The 14,059-nt window shown below is 35.4% G+C and overlaps 2 protein-coding genes and 2 long non-coding RNA genes across 6 annotated transcripts in view; 2 read left to right on the top strand and 2 right to left on the bottom strand.

The window, feature by feature from the left end:
• Positions 1-14,059, bottom strand: part of LOC125872635 (TMV resistance protein N-like) — a 363,550-nt gene that overhangs the window by 13,925 nt on the left and 335,566 nt on the right. The window lies entirely within an intron of this gene.
• LOC125872634 (TMV resistance protein N-like) overlaps positions 1-14,059 on the bottom strand; it is a 360,886-nt gene that overhangs the window by 38,367 nt on the left and 308,460 nt on the right. For all 3 annotated transcript variants that reach the window (XM_049553392.1, XM_049553393.1, XM_049553394.1), the window contains 2 exons: positions 8,047-8,422; positions 7,643-7,859 (listed from right to left, as the gene is read on the bottom strand). In XM_049553392.1, the coding sequence (XP_049409349.1) occupies positions 7,643-7,859; positions 8,047-8,422 (593 nt within the window). The remainder of the gene's footprint in view (positions 1-7,642; positions 7,860-8,046; positions 8,423-14,059) is intronic.
• Positions 1-14,059, top strand: part of LOC125872687 (uncharacterized) — a 150,830-nt gene that overhangs the window by 28,900 nt on the left and 107,871 nt on the right. The gene's annotated exons all lie outside the window — the stretch shown is intronic.
• Positions 1-14,059, top strand: part of LOC125872686 (uncharacterized) — an 88,783-nt gene that overhangs the window by 3,536 nt on the left and 71,188 nt on the right. The gene's annotated exons all lie outside the window — the stretch shown is intronic.

Raw genomic sequence — 14,059 nt, 5'->3', positions numbered from 1 at the left:
ATAATAATAATAATAATAATTTATTATTATTATTATTTTTTTATTATTATTATTATTATTATTATTACTATTTTTGTAAAAGAATGTGGGGGTATTTTTGTAAACAAATATTTTTTTAATAGTCTTTATACAAGGCTTGCTATTTCCAATACATCAAACCAAACAATGTATAAGAAATAATGCAAGCATAACTAATGCAAGCATTAGTTAATGCATGCATTACTAATACATCATATTCATCATTATTCTTATACACTCTACCAAACGACCCCTAGATATTTACAAATCAACACTCCCCCTCAAGTTGGCATGTAAATATCTGTCAGGCCTTACTTGCTTACAAGAATTGCAAACTTTGGTTTAAACAAGCCTTTTGTGAAAATATCCGCAATTTGTTGATTTATTGTGACGAAAGGCATGCACACGTTTCCTTCTTCAATCTTCTCTTTTATGAAGTGTTTGTCCACTTCAACATGCTTTGTTTTGTCATGTTGAACTGGATTGTGAGCAATACTTATGGCGGCTTTGTTGTCACAGTACAACTTCACTGGTAACACAAACAATCTTTTTAGTTCTTCCATCATCTTTTTGAGCCAAATCATTTCACAGAATCTATGGGCCATAGATCGGTATTCAGCTTCAGCACTGCTACGGCCTACAACATTCTGCTTTTTACTCCTTCAAGTCACGAGATTTCCCAGATAAAAGTACAATATCCCGATGTAGACCTCCTATCAATAGTAGAACCTACCCAATCTGCATCTGTAAAGCTTTCAATGCCTCTATCTTGACCTTTTCTGAAAAACAATCCTTTCCCTGTTGAGTTTTTCAGATATCTTAGAATCCAGTAGACCGCTTCTTAGTGCTCTTCCTTCGGAGAGTGCATAAATTGACTCACTAAGCTTACAACAAAAGCTATATCAGGTCAAGTGTGTGATAAGTAGATCAACTTCCCCACTAGTCTCTGATATTGACTTTGGTCAACTGAATTTCCTTCTTTGTTTCCAAATTTTATATTCGGATCAATAGGTGTTTCAGCTGGACGACAACCACTCATGCCTGTTTCTTTTAGAAGATCTAGTACATACTTTCTTTGTGACACCATCATGCCTTCTTTTGATCTTGCTACTTCCATGCCAAGAAAATATTTCAACTGACCTAAATCTTTGATCTTGAATTCTGAGGCCAACTGTGTCTTTAAATTCTTCAACTGTCGCATCGATAGGTGCTCAGTCATTTTACCGTCCCAACTATGTTGCGTTCCATATGTCTTCTTTTTGCTTTTGTTGCTTCCACTTCTTTGTTGCCTAGGTCATATATCCCCTTCCCTAGCCACTCTATCAAAGCAAATGTCCAACATATTGTCTTCCTCATCTTCATTAAGAGAATCCTCACCCAAATCCACTCCATCTTCATCAAGAGAATCCTCACCCAAATCAATTGTATTTAACACTAAGGCACTTGACTCATTCTTCCTTGCAAGCACACATTTAGGCACAAATACAGGAGCTTCTGGACTTAATTTGCTATTTAAAGCAGGTGGTGAGACTTGTTTTTCTTGGATCAAATCGTGGTCATTCTCTATTAACCTTACTTGCTTTCCATTAGTCTTCAATAGAGTATCAAAGCTATTCGAACATAATAGGTCTCTTGAGGCATTACTAGTATCTTGCCTCTTCTCACTGTCATGAAAATTCCCAGTCGGACCCTTTTCTCTACATGGAGAATTATTTTGACTAGTAGGGGAAAGGCTCCGACTACTAGTTGATTTTTTTTGTGCAACCAGTGTCCAATTTTTAGTTGGATTCTCGTTTTCGACTTGCAAAACATGCTGCCCAGAATTTTCAGCATCTTCAACATCAGATGTATCCATTAGTTTTTGTCCTGAATCCATTAATTTTTGCCCTGAATCAACTCGCGGCGCATCAACCCCAACTCTTGGTGTTCCCCCTGCGTTTTTAGTTGCATTAGACATCAAATTCAACCCAACTTGTTTTGATTGCACCTCATTAGTAGCAGCCTATTGGTTATTGCAATCATCTTTGTTTTCGATATTTGTTTGAACACCAATATTACTTGTATCAACATCCATTGAGTTTACACGATTTTGCTTGAAAGTGGAAGCAACCAATTGTCGATCTAAAGAAGTAGCTTTACTTTGATCGACATTTTTATTATTTCTTTTTTCATTTAATATCTCTCTCGCATCACCTTGATACTTTTCACTATCGGTAGTACTTTTAAAGCACCTTCAATGGTATCATCAATTTGTTTGTTATTTTGATTTCTTTTCGAAATCAAACGACAACTATCTTCATCATGACCTTGGTGCTTACAATAATTGCAATACAAAGGTAGATTATCATATCCAATCTCCTGAAAAACCTCCATTAACTTACCAGATTTTCCATCCACAAACTGCAACCTTATACGATTTGGAAGCTTTTCCATTAGATCAAGTATAACCTTGACCCTAGCCGTGCTAGGTCTTGACTTGATTTGAGTAGCTTTATCTATAGCTACTGGTTTCCCAACTGCTGATGCTATAGACAACAAAGACTTCTTTACAAATAAATCTGGAGAGAAGTTCAGTAAAGAAATCCAACCACAGCTAACGTTGTTTCCTCCTTAGGGTTATATCCAATGGACCATGGAAACACCCTACATTGGTGCTCCTTTCCATTGTAGAGAAGATAATTAATTGAGCGAGATAAAGCTAGTACATAATCTTCATATAGATCAAACCTCAACAAAATTTGTCTTGGAGCAAGTAAGTCAATTAAACAATTGCCCTTGGTACCAAGATGTTTCGGTAAAATTGACCTTAATACCTTCAAATCTGGCGCACCATGGGATAATTTAAACACCACTGCTTGATGTTATCCCTCTTCGATCATAAAGTCTTGTCTTTCCTCCATTGAAAACGAGATAGTAGGTTCTCCGTGAATTATTTCGATTGATTTTACAATTATTTTTGAGTTAATTAGGGTAGATTGTTTAGGATTTATAGTATTGGAATTGAAAATGGTGGCGTATGTTGTGGTTTGGGGTGGTGGGGCGGGCTGAACAACCTCGAAAGGAGGCCGTCCAGTGACCGTAGCAACCATGACTGCTGCCTACTGCCCTAGAGTTTGAAAAGTAGTCCTCGTAATTGCTGTGATTTAGCTGTTGTTGTATTCTTAATCAAAATATCATGATTTCTTGGAAATGTTGTTTAGTTCCTTGCATGAAACTCAGAACCCTAGTTGTCTAGATTCTCTTAGTTCCTGAATTACACTTGCTAGGTCAATTAAGCAGATAATCATGCTCCAGTTTCGAATGTTACATTATTAGTATATAAATGTTGCATTCTCAAATTTTGCATGTCAGTATTTTGAGCTATTCGGCATTTCAGTATTTCAGTCATAAGGTGTCATATACATATTCAATTGGGAGTAGACTTAGCACTGAGTTGGACTAGCGTTCAGTGTACCCTCATAGTCCCAGAACTATGTGCCCCCGTAGGATATAAGTCCCCTCTATTGAGCATCAGATTTAGTGATCACGCCAGTCATGCCTTTATACCCTTGATAAGGTATATTGGGTCCTCTCGATGGGGTGTATACATCAGACTCCACGTTTAACTCACGTGGTTTTATGTCCGTTAATAGTAGCTCCCGCGGTCAGACTCTTAGTACATTTGACCAGGTTTTCGGTATATACTTCAGTATTCAGTTTAGCATGTCATGTTCATGATTAACACTAGGTCATTACATTCAGTTTAGTTTTTCAGTTATGTTTCAGTACTTACATTCTTGTTCAGTTTACAGTATTGCTCAGTTATATCTTGTTTCAGCTTATATATGTCTGTTCAACTTAGTATCTATATCCTGCATGCTCGGTACATCCAAAGTACTGACGCATGCTCTGCGCTACATCCTTTCATGATGTAGGCTCAAGTACTCAGCATTCAGACCGCGCTTAGATCGATCCTTGATCCGTATTCAGCAGTTTTAGTGGTTAGTCTTCATACTTCAAGGACAATAGACATGCTTTCATTTCAGTCTTTACATGTTAATTTCAGTTTTGTTAGAGTTAGCTGGGGGCATGTCCCAGCAATTCAACTCAGTTAGAGGCTTTTTCAGACATAGTAGTAGTATCAGCTTGCTTGTTAAGTTTGATCTTTCAGTTGTTATTAAACTCTTAGTATGGTTTATACATTCAGACTAGTTGGGTATTCCCCATTTTTCAGATAACCACTATTTTAGCTTTTGCGCAGTTCTTGCTTATTTAGTTATCTTTCAGTATACTTATGATATGCCAGACACATGGTTAACTTGGGGTCACTCGTGATCCTAGGTCCCGTGTTACGCCGAGGGGGTAGCCTCGGGGCGTGACATTAACACACTCATTTTCTATTCGACAATAAATGTTCAAGATGATAAAAATCTAAAACTACAAAATCATAATTGGAACTAGAACTCTAGTAAATGGATATTGAGTAAGCTAGTCTAGTTGAAATCTTTAGATGGCACATCAGTAATCTATGAAACAAAATATGCAACTAATCTTCCTAATTGGTAGCTACATGAGATATCCTTGTGTGCAAAGTAATATGGAAGAACAAATTTGAAGCTACGAGGCCATACTTGTTGCCAAGATATTACATGATTAAAGAAACTATCCTATGAGATGCAGTTTAGATTGAGAAAAATGTACTAGTGCTAAAGTAAGTTGTAAAATTTGGATGTCTACTTCCAGTGAGGGAAAATAATGCAAAAGAGAAAATGGAAATCTCCAGCAGAGGACATGTTTACCTGATTTGCAGAAAACACAGTTTTTATATCTTGTTCATGCCATAGTCTACTGTGATTCCATGGCTCGTCCGGGTCAACATTGCGTGCCACTTGCTGACCCATTTGTTCTATCAAATCATGCATCTCAACCATTCCTTCAGAAATATATAAGAGTGATTTTTGGATGAGGACATCTGTTCCAATCTCTGATCGGAAACCAAAACTGTTTAATATAGTAATCACATCATCTCTCTTTCTTCCTCTAAAAAAACATGCTATGTCAAGGAATATATTCTTCTCTTCATGGCTCAATCCGTCTAGACTTAAACTGAGCTGATTAGCAATTTTTTCATCTCCAATATCTTTGAGTCTATCTAATACACTTTTCCACACAGTAATGCTTCGCTTGTAGAGAAAAGAACCCAGGACCTTAAGAGCTAAAGGTAAGCCTTTAGCATAATCTACTACAGATTTGGAGAGTTTCAAAAACTCTTTATCAGGAGTCGCTTTCTGAAAAGCGTGCCAACTAAAAACTTCAATAGCATCATCTTTAGCCAATTCAGGAACAGTATATAACTTGTCATGTCTACGTAGCAAATCTTGGTTTCTAGTTGTTGTAATGACTATACTGCCACCACCAAACCAGTCATGATTGCCAACTAAATAATTCAATTGGTCTTCATCATCGACATCATCAAAAACAATTAAAACTTTCCAATGGCAAAGCCTAATTTTTATCGTGTCGGCTCCTTCATAAAAATTTGTCATATCCATTGATTTTTCTTTTAAGAGTCTTGAAAGAAGTGTGTTTTGCAAGTACATCAGCCCATGCTTCTTTGATTCTTCTCTAACATTCACAAGAAAACAAGACCCTTGGAATTGATGAGAAACCTTGTCAAAATATTTTCTTGCAACAGTTGTCTTCCCAACGCCTCCGATCCCCCAAATTCCAATAAAACAGACTTCACTTGATCCAAAATTCAGTAATGATTCTACTTCACCCATACGAGATTCGATTCCCACTAGATATCTTTCAGTTGCTGAAACGGTGCGGTGCATATTTCGGAAGTTATCATTTATAATCTTGTCAATAGAATCTGCTTCATTCCTGCATTCAGTAAAAATAAAATAATAAAAATGGAACATTTGAAACACAAGAAATGTTAAAGTAGCCAAAAGCAGTCCATATTCCATCCATTGCTTCTGCAGGACTTGTCTAATATGTGAGAGGGAACAGGGTCTTCAAAATTACAAGAAACCTCGTTTGAAGTTTCTCTTTCAATAGTTGCCTTCTCTATGCAATCCATTTCCATTATCACATCCACTTTCATTTACATTGTCAGCAAAAATCACGCTTCTCCCAAACAAGATTCAATTGCAACTAGATTTTTGTCAATGTCAGATACTATGGTACTCAATCATTGTAATAAGTTCTCATTTTCTTTATAAGTAAGAAGGATTGAGTTCAGATAAATGCTCATGAATTGAAAAAAAATCCTTTATATTACGTACAATCAACATATTCTTCTGTAAGCTATAAATTGCGCCTACTACTGTACCAGTACAAACCAGGATAGCCTGATCTAGTAATTGATCAGATGACGCCTTTTTTTTTTTGGACAATGAAGCTCAAGGTGAAGTTCAATAAAAAGGAAATATGATACTTAAAAATATCAAAACCCAATTTTTCTCTCTCCCCCAGCTTCTTCTTCTTTTCCACAATTTCACCTCTTAATAATAGTACATAAAGCTCAATACAAAATGCACAAAATAACTTTGTTGGTTTCTCAGCAAGTCCGGTAGCAAAAGCAAGCAAACAAACCACATCGAATGAATGCTATTTTAGCAATTAAGGGTATATTAGGAAATTTGATCTTTTAGCATTTGTAAATGGACAATAAATACACCCATTATGTGCTCAAAAGCAATTGAATTGCACGCGTGTTGCCAGGTCATATCAAGGGGTTCAAAAGACACACGTGTGCCAACAAAAGGTGTCTATGGTCACTAAAATAATTGAAGTGTCTACATGACCATCGCTGACAAGTTTAAGGGGTTATCTACGTAAGACGAAAGAGTATATATTCTTGACCATGCAATATTAATTACTCCTGTTAATGCATTTTTGTATTGCAATCTACGTTTTACTACTCTATTAGCAACTCACAACTTTGGAACCCAGAGAAGAAAGCATTAAGTTTCACTGGAAGTAATTTCACTTGATTACTCTCACAGTCGTACATGGATGTTGACTGATTTAAACAGAGTACACATTTCATGAGCCTAAATGACATGCAAAACAAAAAATTGAAGTTTGCCACTCAAAACTATAATATAGAAGCATACTGTAACCAAAATCATGTCATGTTCACATGATTCTGCATCTCTCTTGAATTCCACCCCTATCCCCGGCAAAAAAATCTGTTCACGAGTTCATCTAAAGTGTATTTTAGCCCAAAAGTTTTAAATGCATCTCCAATTGAATGGTATTTTCAGAAGGTAATTTGACATTTTAAAGTAGAATATAGAGACATTCTTATAAGTAAAAGAAGAGGGGTCTTGAAATACTCTCAATTAGAGTCAGAGTTTTTGGTTACTTATCAGTAATTATATAATAAACTGATCCCTAGTGTTTTCAAGATGTTCTCTTTTGGTAAAGTAGTAATTTTATTGAATTTTTGGGCAAAGGCATCCGTAACAAGAATTATACCAAAAGGTAGAAAACCAACAAAAGTTTACATGCTAGTCTCAAAAGCATGTTTATTTCAAAGACTACAGAAACCATTGAACTTTGCATAGCATTTCCCAAAAAAAGAAAAGGTGTTCCAATAATTAAGTGAAACGTCAAGGGATCATTTACTACTCACCCATTAGCAGTTTTACGAACATCCAGTCCTGCTATTCCAGCAGCTCTATGTAGAGCGTCCTTCCACCTCTGCACCTTCTCCAAATTATCCTTGTAATTTGTCTCATTTTTTTTCCTGAGAGCAAGATCTGCCTCATGTTTGGTTGCAAACTCCTCAAAATTAGCCTTGAAATCTTCCCTGTGTTTTTCCAACGCTTTAGCAAAGCTGCTGCTCTTAGCTTCACAGAGAGCTTAAAATGTTAATTTCAGTTACATATGTATTAGCTATAGAAGAGAAAATATTAAAATAATGATTAGAAAAGTTATTTTGAAAGAGAATTTAAGTTTGATAAGTTAAATAAGTCAGAACAATAAATAATATTATTAGAGGAGTGTTACTTTCAACGAATATTTCTGATGACTTACTTTTCATGCGTATATCTGATGGCTCGACGTTATAGAAGATAGGATATGCTTTCTGTTCCTTCTTGTCAACACACTCCATGATCATTGTGAGTTCCTCCAAGCACCAGGTGGATGAAGCATAGTCCTCGGAGAAGATAATAATGGCAGTTCTTGATTCCTCAATGGCTTTCAAGAGTTCTGTCGAAATGATCTTTCCTCTTTCAAGTTTCACATCATCTTTGAATACGTTGATTCCTATGTCTTGGAGACGTTTAAAAAGATGGGCAACAAAGTTATTGCGGGTGTCATCTCCTCTAAAACTCAAAAAGGCATCATATTTCCACTTTTGATTGGCTTCATTTTGGGGGGCCACAGAAAATGTATGGGTTCTGGCAATCTGCAAATATACAAGCAAGACGAGGTAAAGACTTGGGAGCAGAGCCCAGAAGCAAAAAAAATTAATAAGATAAAGAAGAAAAGGGAATCTCAAGGAAGGTTGACTTAAAACAGTGATTTATACATTAACAGAAAGACAGAAGAGGCTCGCATGTCAAACCTTCCCTCTCTGTGAAACAAAGTAGACGACAACATCATTAACTATGTTCCAATCGTTAACTAATTTTGGGGTCGGCTATATGAATCCTCAAATCTATTCTATTTAATTTGGATTGGTTTCATTTCAGTACTCAATAATTTTGATATAAGACTAATATATTTTTTAAAAACACGAAGGTGGGTCTCTACATATTTCTACTCACATACGAATCTCTGAACAAGCTAAAAAGACTCCTAGCAGATACCATATATAATGTAAGTGTATCAGCACGACTAAACCTTAGCCTAACTAGTTTGTATAACCTATTCAAATTGGCATCTACTTTTTTCAAGGCAAAATAATGCACAAGAGGGAAAAGAATGTCACCAGAATTCTCAGCCATTAGAGGACCACACGCCTGATTTGCAGAAAAAACAGTGTTCATATCTTTTCCATGCCATAGTCTACTGCAGTTCCATGGCTTGCCCTGCTCAGCATCAAGTGCCACTTGCTGACCCATTTGTGCTATTGAATCGTGCATCTCAATCATTCCTTCTGAGATATATAAAAATGATCTTCTGAGGACATTTATTTCATAACGTAACTTGAAACCAAGTCTATTTAATACTGTAATCACATCTTTTTCCTTTTTTCCTCTAAAGAAGCACGCAATATGAAGAAATATATTCTTGTATTTGGCACCCAATGCATCTAAACTTATGAGGAGTAACCTAACAATTTTCCCATCTCTGAAATCTTGGAGTTTATATAATGCACTTATCTGCTTTTCCCTACTTTGTTTGTAGAGAAAAGAACCCAACACCTCCAGAACTAAGGGTAAGCCTTTAGCATAATCTACTACACAACGTGAAAGCTCTTCAAAGTCTTTAACCGGAGCTCCCTGTTGAAAGGCGTGCCAACTAAAAAGTTCTAAAGCCTCATGGTTAGTCAGTTCTGGGACATGATATAACACATCATGCTTGCAAAGTAAATCAAAGCTTCTAGTTGTTATAATGACCCTACTGCCATCACCAAACCCATCATGCTTTCCAGCTAAAAATTCCAATTGGATGCTGTCATCCATATCATCAAGAACAATTAGAACTTTCTTGAAATGAAGCATTTGGCTTATTAGTTCGCTGCCTCTAGCAAAATTTGCTAAACTCACAGAATGTTTCTTCAGAATCTGTGAAAGAAGCTTCTGTTGCAAATGGTGTAGGCCTCTCGGTCCATGCTTATCTAAGACTGTCCTAACATTTGCAAGAAAACAAGACTCTTCAAATTGACATGAGATCTCATTAAAAAGTGCTCTGGCAACAGTTGTCTTCCCTACACCAGCCATCCCCCATATCCCTATAGAATGAACACCACCAGATTCAACTTTCAACAAAGCTTTTAAGTCCTCTACACGAGATCTGATTCCCACAGGATGTTTTGCAATGTTCATAACCTGAGAAGTCTTATTAATAATTTCCTCAATACATTCTTCATCTTTCCTGTGTCAAATAGAACATATCATATCAATAGAATATTTGAAACATGATAATTGATGAAAGCGGATAGCATTACCCATGTCCCAAAAAAGGCAACATTAAAATTTCTGTAAGTTTGCAAGAAACAACACCTCAAATTGACAACGGATCTTGTCAAATATTTTAGCTGGAATAGTTGTCCACTCAGTGCGCACATTCTCACTAAACAAACACAGGTAAACTACATTACAAAGGACCTCACTTGACCCAAATAAAGTATAATTGCAGAGTATTGGGAGTTTAGCTGCAGCTAAAAAAAAATCATCCAGGCTAAGCTCGTACAATATTTATATAGCTTGAGCTTTGCGATCATGTTATCTTACACCTCTAAATGAAGTATAGTACGGCCGTTGCAATAATAAACCAGTAAACTAGGAAAATAAGATAGCAAACTCCTAAATGGTGGATATAGAGCTAACAACCTATGCAGTAAAACAGTAAGTAGTAACAATTGGTGCAGTAACAACGTTCTAATACACCACCACCCCACCACCCCCAAGCTAGATGGTATGCAACAACACCTATCTTGGACAAATGGCGATGAAAGGAGCTCTTCGGAAGAGGTTTTGTGAGAGCGCCAGCCAACTGGTTGGAACTAAGAATGTGCTTGAAGATAAGGCTCTTATTGTTAACCCGTTGGCGAATGTAGTGGAAGTCAACACCTATATGCTTCATGCGGCTATGAAGATTAGGTGACACCAAGGTTGTCACGAAAAATTGTAGGTGGTGTGGGGTTCTGAACATGGAGTTCCTTGAGAAGATTTTCCACCCAAGTGGTCTCATGAACGGTACTAGCAACAGCCCAGTACTCTGCTTCAGTAGACGAGCGAGCAATGGTACATTGTTTTTTTATGACCAACTAACTGGAGTAAGGCCAAGAAAAATAACAAAACATGTTGTGAAACTTCGATCAGTGAGATTGACATCCCAGTCAGCATCAGAAAACACAGAGAGATTAAGAGTGGTGCTTGGAGCAATTCGAAGGCCATAGTTAGAAGTGTTTTTGAGATATCGAAGGAGGCGTTTCAGCCTTCCAGTGAGCTTCAGACGGGCATGCATAAATTGATACAATTTGTTCAGTGAGTAAGAAACATCAGGCCTGCTAAAAGACAAGTATTGCAATTTTCTAATGACTTTCCTGTATTAGGTAGCAGTAACAATGTTCCAATGCTAACAACCTATGCAGTAAAACAAGTAGTAAAACAGTAATCAGTAACAATGTGCAGTGCAGTAACAACATTCTAATAAAATGAACTCCGAAATAAGGATTGGTTTTTAATTACTACTACAGTATAATCTAAGAGACACTAAGACAATTAACCAAACACGTAATATTCAACTATCAAAGAGACTTCTATTAGAATTAAAGGAACTATGACTGTACCTCCCTTGTGTTGCTATACTATGGATATAAAGGTAGTCAATTCAACTCAAGTAGGTTAGTGTTATGGCATCAATACCAGTAACCAAATGACCCCTAACTTTATGAAGTAATAATAGCCTAAGAGAAATTATTCTTTATCGCAGTTTGCAACTTTGATAGTAGGCCTAAGGACCAAAACAGAAGTCTAAATGGTGTCAAATTGCAGGACAACAGATGACCTAATTCCTAAAACAAGCTCAAAATTTTCAGAAGTATACATAAACAGATACCTTAAATCAAAGTCATAGCAGCTTCATTTGGTTCAATGGATTTAATAGAATATCCTCTGTTTTACTGACCAAAAAGAAGGGTCTAATGGCATGTCCGGCTGAGTGGTGTCAAGAGGTGGTAATTTGACCTTTTAATTAGGGATGGCAGCGGAGGCGGGGCGTGTCGAGCTTAACCCGCAAAATTATTAATCTCCATGCCGCTCTGTATAACAATTTTTTTCAATTTCAACCCGTCGACCCCGCGCCCCGCATGAACCCACCCTGTATAATTTTTTTAATACTTTCTTTTCCTAGTTATGTTTGATACTAAATTAAAATTCATAAAAATAAATTCAATTTATTGTATTAATTTAACATATAATGACTTAAAAATTTGTTTTTTTAGAGGTCAATAGGGAAACATATAAGAAATTATATTATTTTTTATTGAACCATTTTCATGTACTATCTTTATTTTAGTAGCTTTAAAGAATTTATCTTAATAAATATTGTTCTATCACTCTTATAACATGTAAAAAGTTAAAATTAAGTTTAACCCACATAAAATCACATATACCCGCAACCCACCCCGCCCCGCATTAGTTTTAAAAAACCCACTTAACCCGCCTCACATCCCTCCCACTCCGCACAACCTTAAACCCGCCCCCGCCCAGCCCCGCATCCGCTCCGCCCCATTGTCATCCCTACCTTTAATTTATTTAAAAGTAGAAGGGATATCTTAAAATATCCTCAATTTTGAGTCACACGCCTATACGAACCAAATAAGTGCAAAATCTTAATCTAAATAAATGCAGGGGTCCAGACCCAGTATTCCATTTTTGACTTCAACAACTGCTGCATGCAATTGTCAATTGTTGGCAAATTGCAATAGCAACAAATGTTGAAAAACACAGCAATTAAAAAGAATTTTTCGGTGGCACAACTTTGACATATTATGTATGGTGTTGAAATTTGCACTTGCAAATTTTTTCTATAAATAGAGAGCCCTTCGCTCATTCCTAAATACACAAATTCACAAAGAAAGAAAAATATAGAGAGCTGTGAGGTTTCCATAGACTATACAAGAAAAATAGTCTGTGAAGAAAAAATAGAGTGTGAACAATATTTTAGTAAGGTAGAAACCAAAAGAGTGTTATTCCTTTTGAGTGTGTAGTAGTCACTTTGAGTATTGTATTCGTGACTACACAGTGTAAAATTTCTTTTTATAGTAATATCAGTTGCTCCTCTTGGCCGTGGTTTTTCCCTTATTTAGAAGGGTTTCTACTTAAAATTCTTGGTGTCATTATTTTCCCATTTTATTTCCATTACTTTTACCATATATATTTTTATGCTTGTCCGCGTTTTCCCAACAGTCATCCCTACTTTTAATTTATTTATAAGTAGAAGGGATATCTTAAAATATCCTCAATTTTGAGTCACACGCCTATACGAACCAAATAAGTGCAAAATCTTAATCTAAATAAATGCACTTACACTTTCTTTGAATGATTGTTACATATTGTTTTATAATGTATTTTATTATATTGTCTTGTATTGTATCGTATTATATTGTTTTAACGAATACATTATTTAGATAGATTGTATCGTTCTTCGTCGCTACATAATGTCACATATCCATAAGTTGAATGATAAACCTACAAAAGATGAAAATGTAGGATAAAAGATGAAATATGATTATTAAATAATGGGATAAGGCACAAGTACCCATAGACTATGATCGAAATCTCAGAGAACGCTTAAACTTAACTAGGGTCCTACACATTTTTTGAATTTTCGTGCACCTGTTATGCTAATGTGGCATCGTCAACCACCCAAGTTGGTTGTATTTATACATACGAGTTTGTCACGTATATAAAAAAAAATTTAATTTATTGTTTTTTTTTTAAAATAATCTTATTTTCTTTATCTTGTATTTAAATTACGTTAATAAACATATTTTTTTGCCTTGTGTCTATTTTTTTTTACCTTCATTCATTGTTTTTTCTCTTTTATTTTTTACTGATTTTATTTACTCTTTTTATTTTCTTTGTCTTTTCTTGATTTGATTTCAAATTTAATTTCAAATGTATTGTATTTAAAATAAGTTAATTTCGAACGGATAGTGAAGAAAATCAAATAAAACATAAAAAGATTAAAACGTTAAAATTAAAGGACACTTTTTAATTATTTTAAAAAAAATCCACATAATTTTTTAAAAATAATCAAAAGGTGAAAAGATAAAAAATTAATGAAAGAAAAAAATTTAAAAGTTTGAAGTGGAAAAAAAATTAAATAAATATTTTACAAAGAAAGAAATTAAAATAATTAAATATAT

The sequence above is a fragment of the Solanum stenotomum genome, chromosome 8 (assembly GCF_019186545.1).
Source record: "Solanum stenotomum isolate F172 chromosome 8, ASM1918654v1, whole genome shotgun sequence".
NCBI lineage: Eukaryota > Viridiplantae > Streptophyta > Magnoliopsida > Solanales > Solanaceae > Solanum > Solanum stenotomum.
This window is presented reverse-complemented; position numbering and strand designations above follow the sequence as displayed.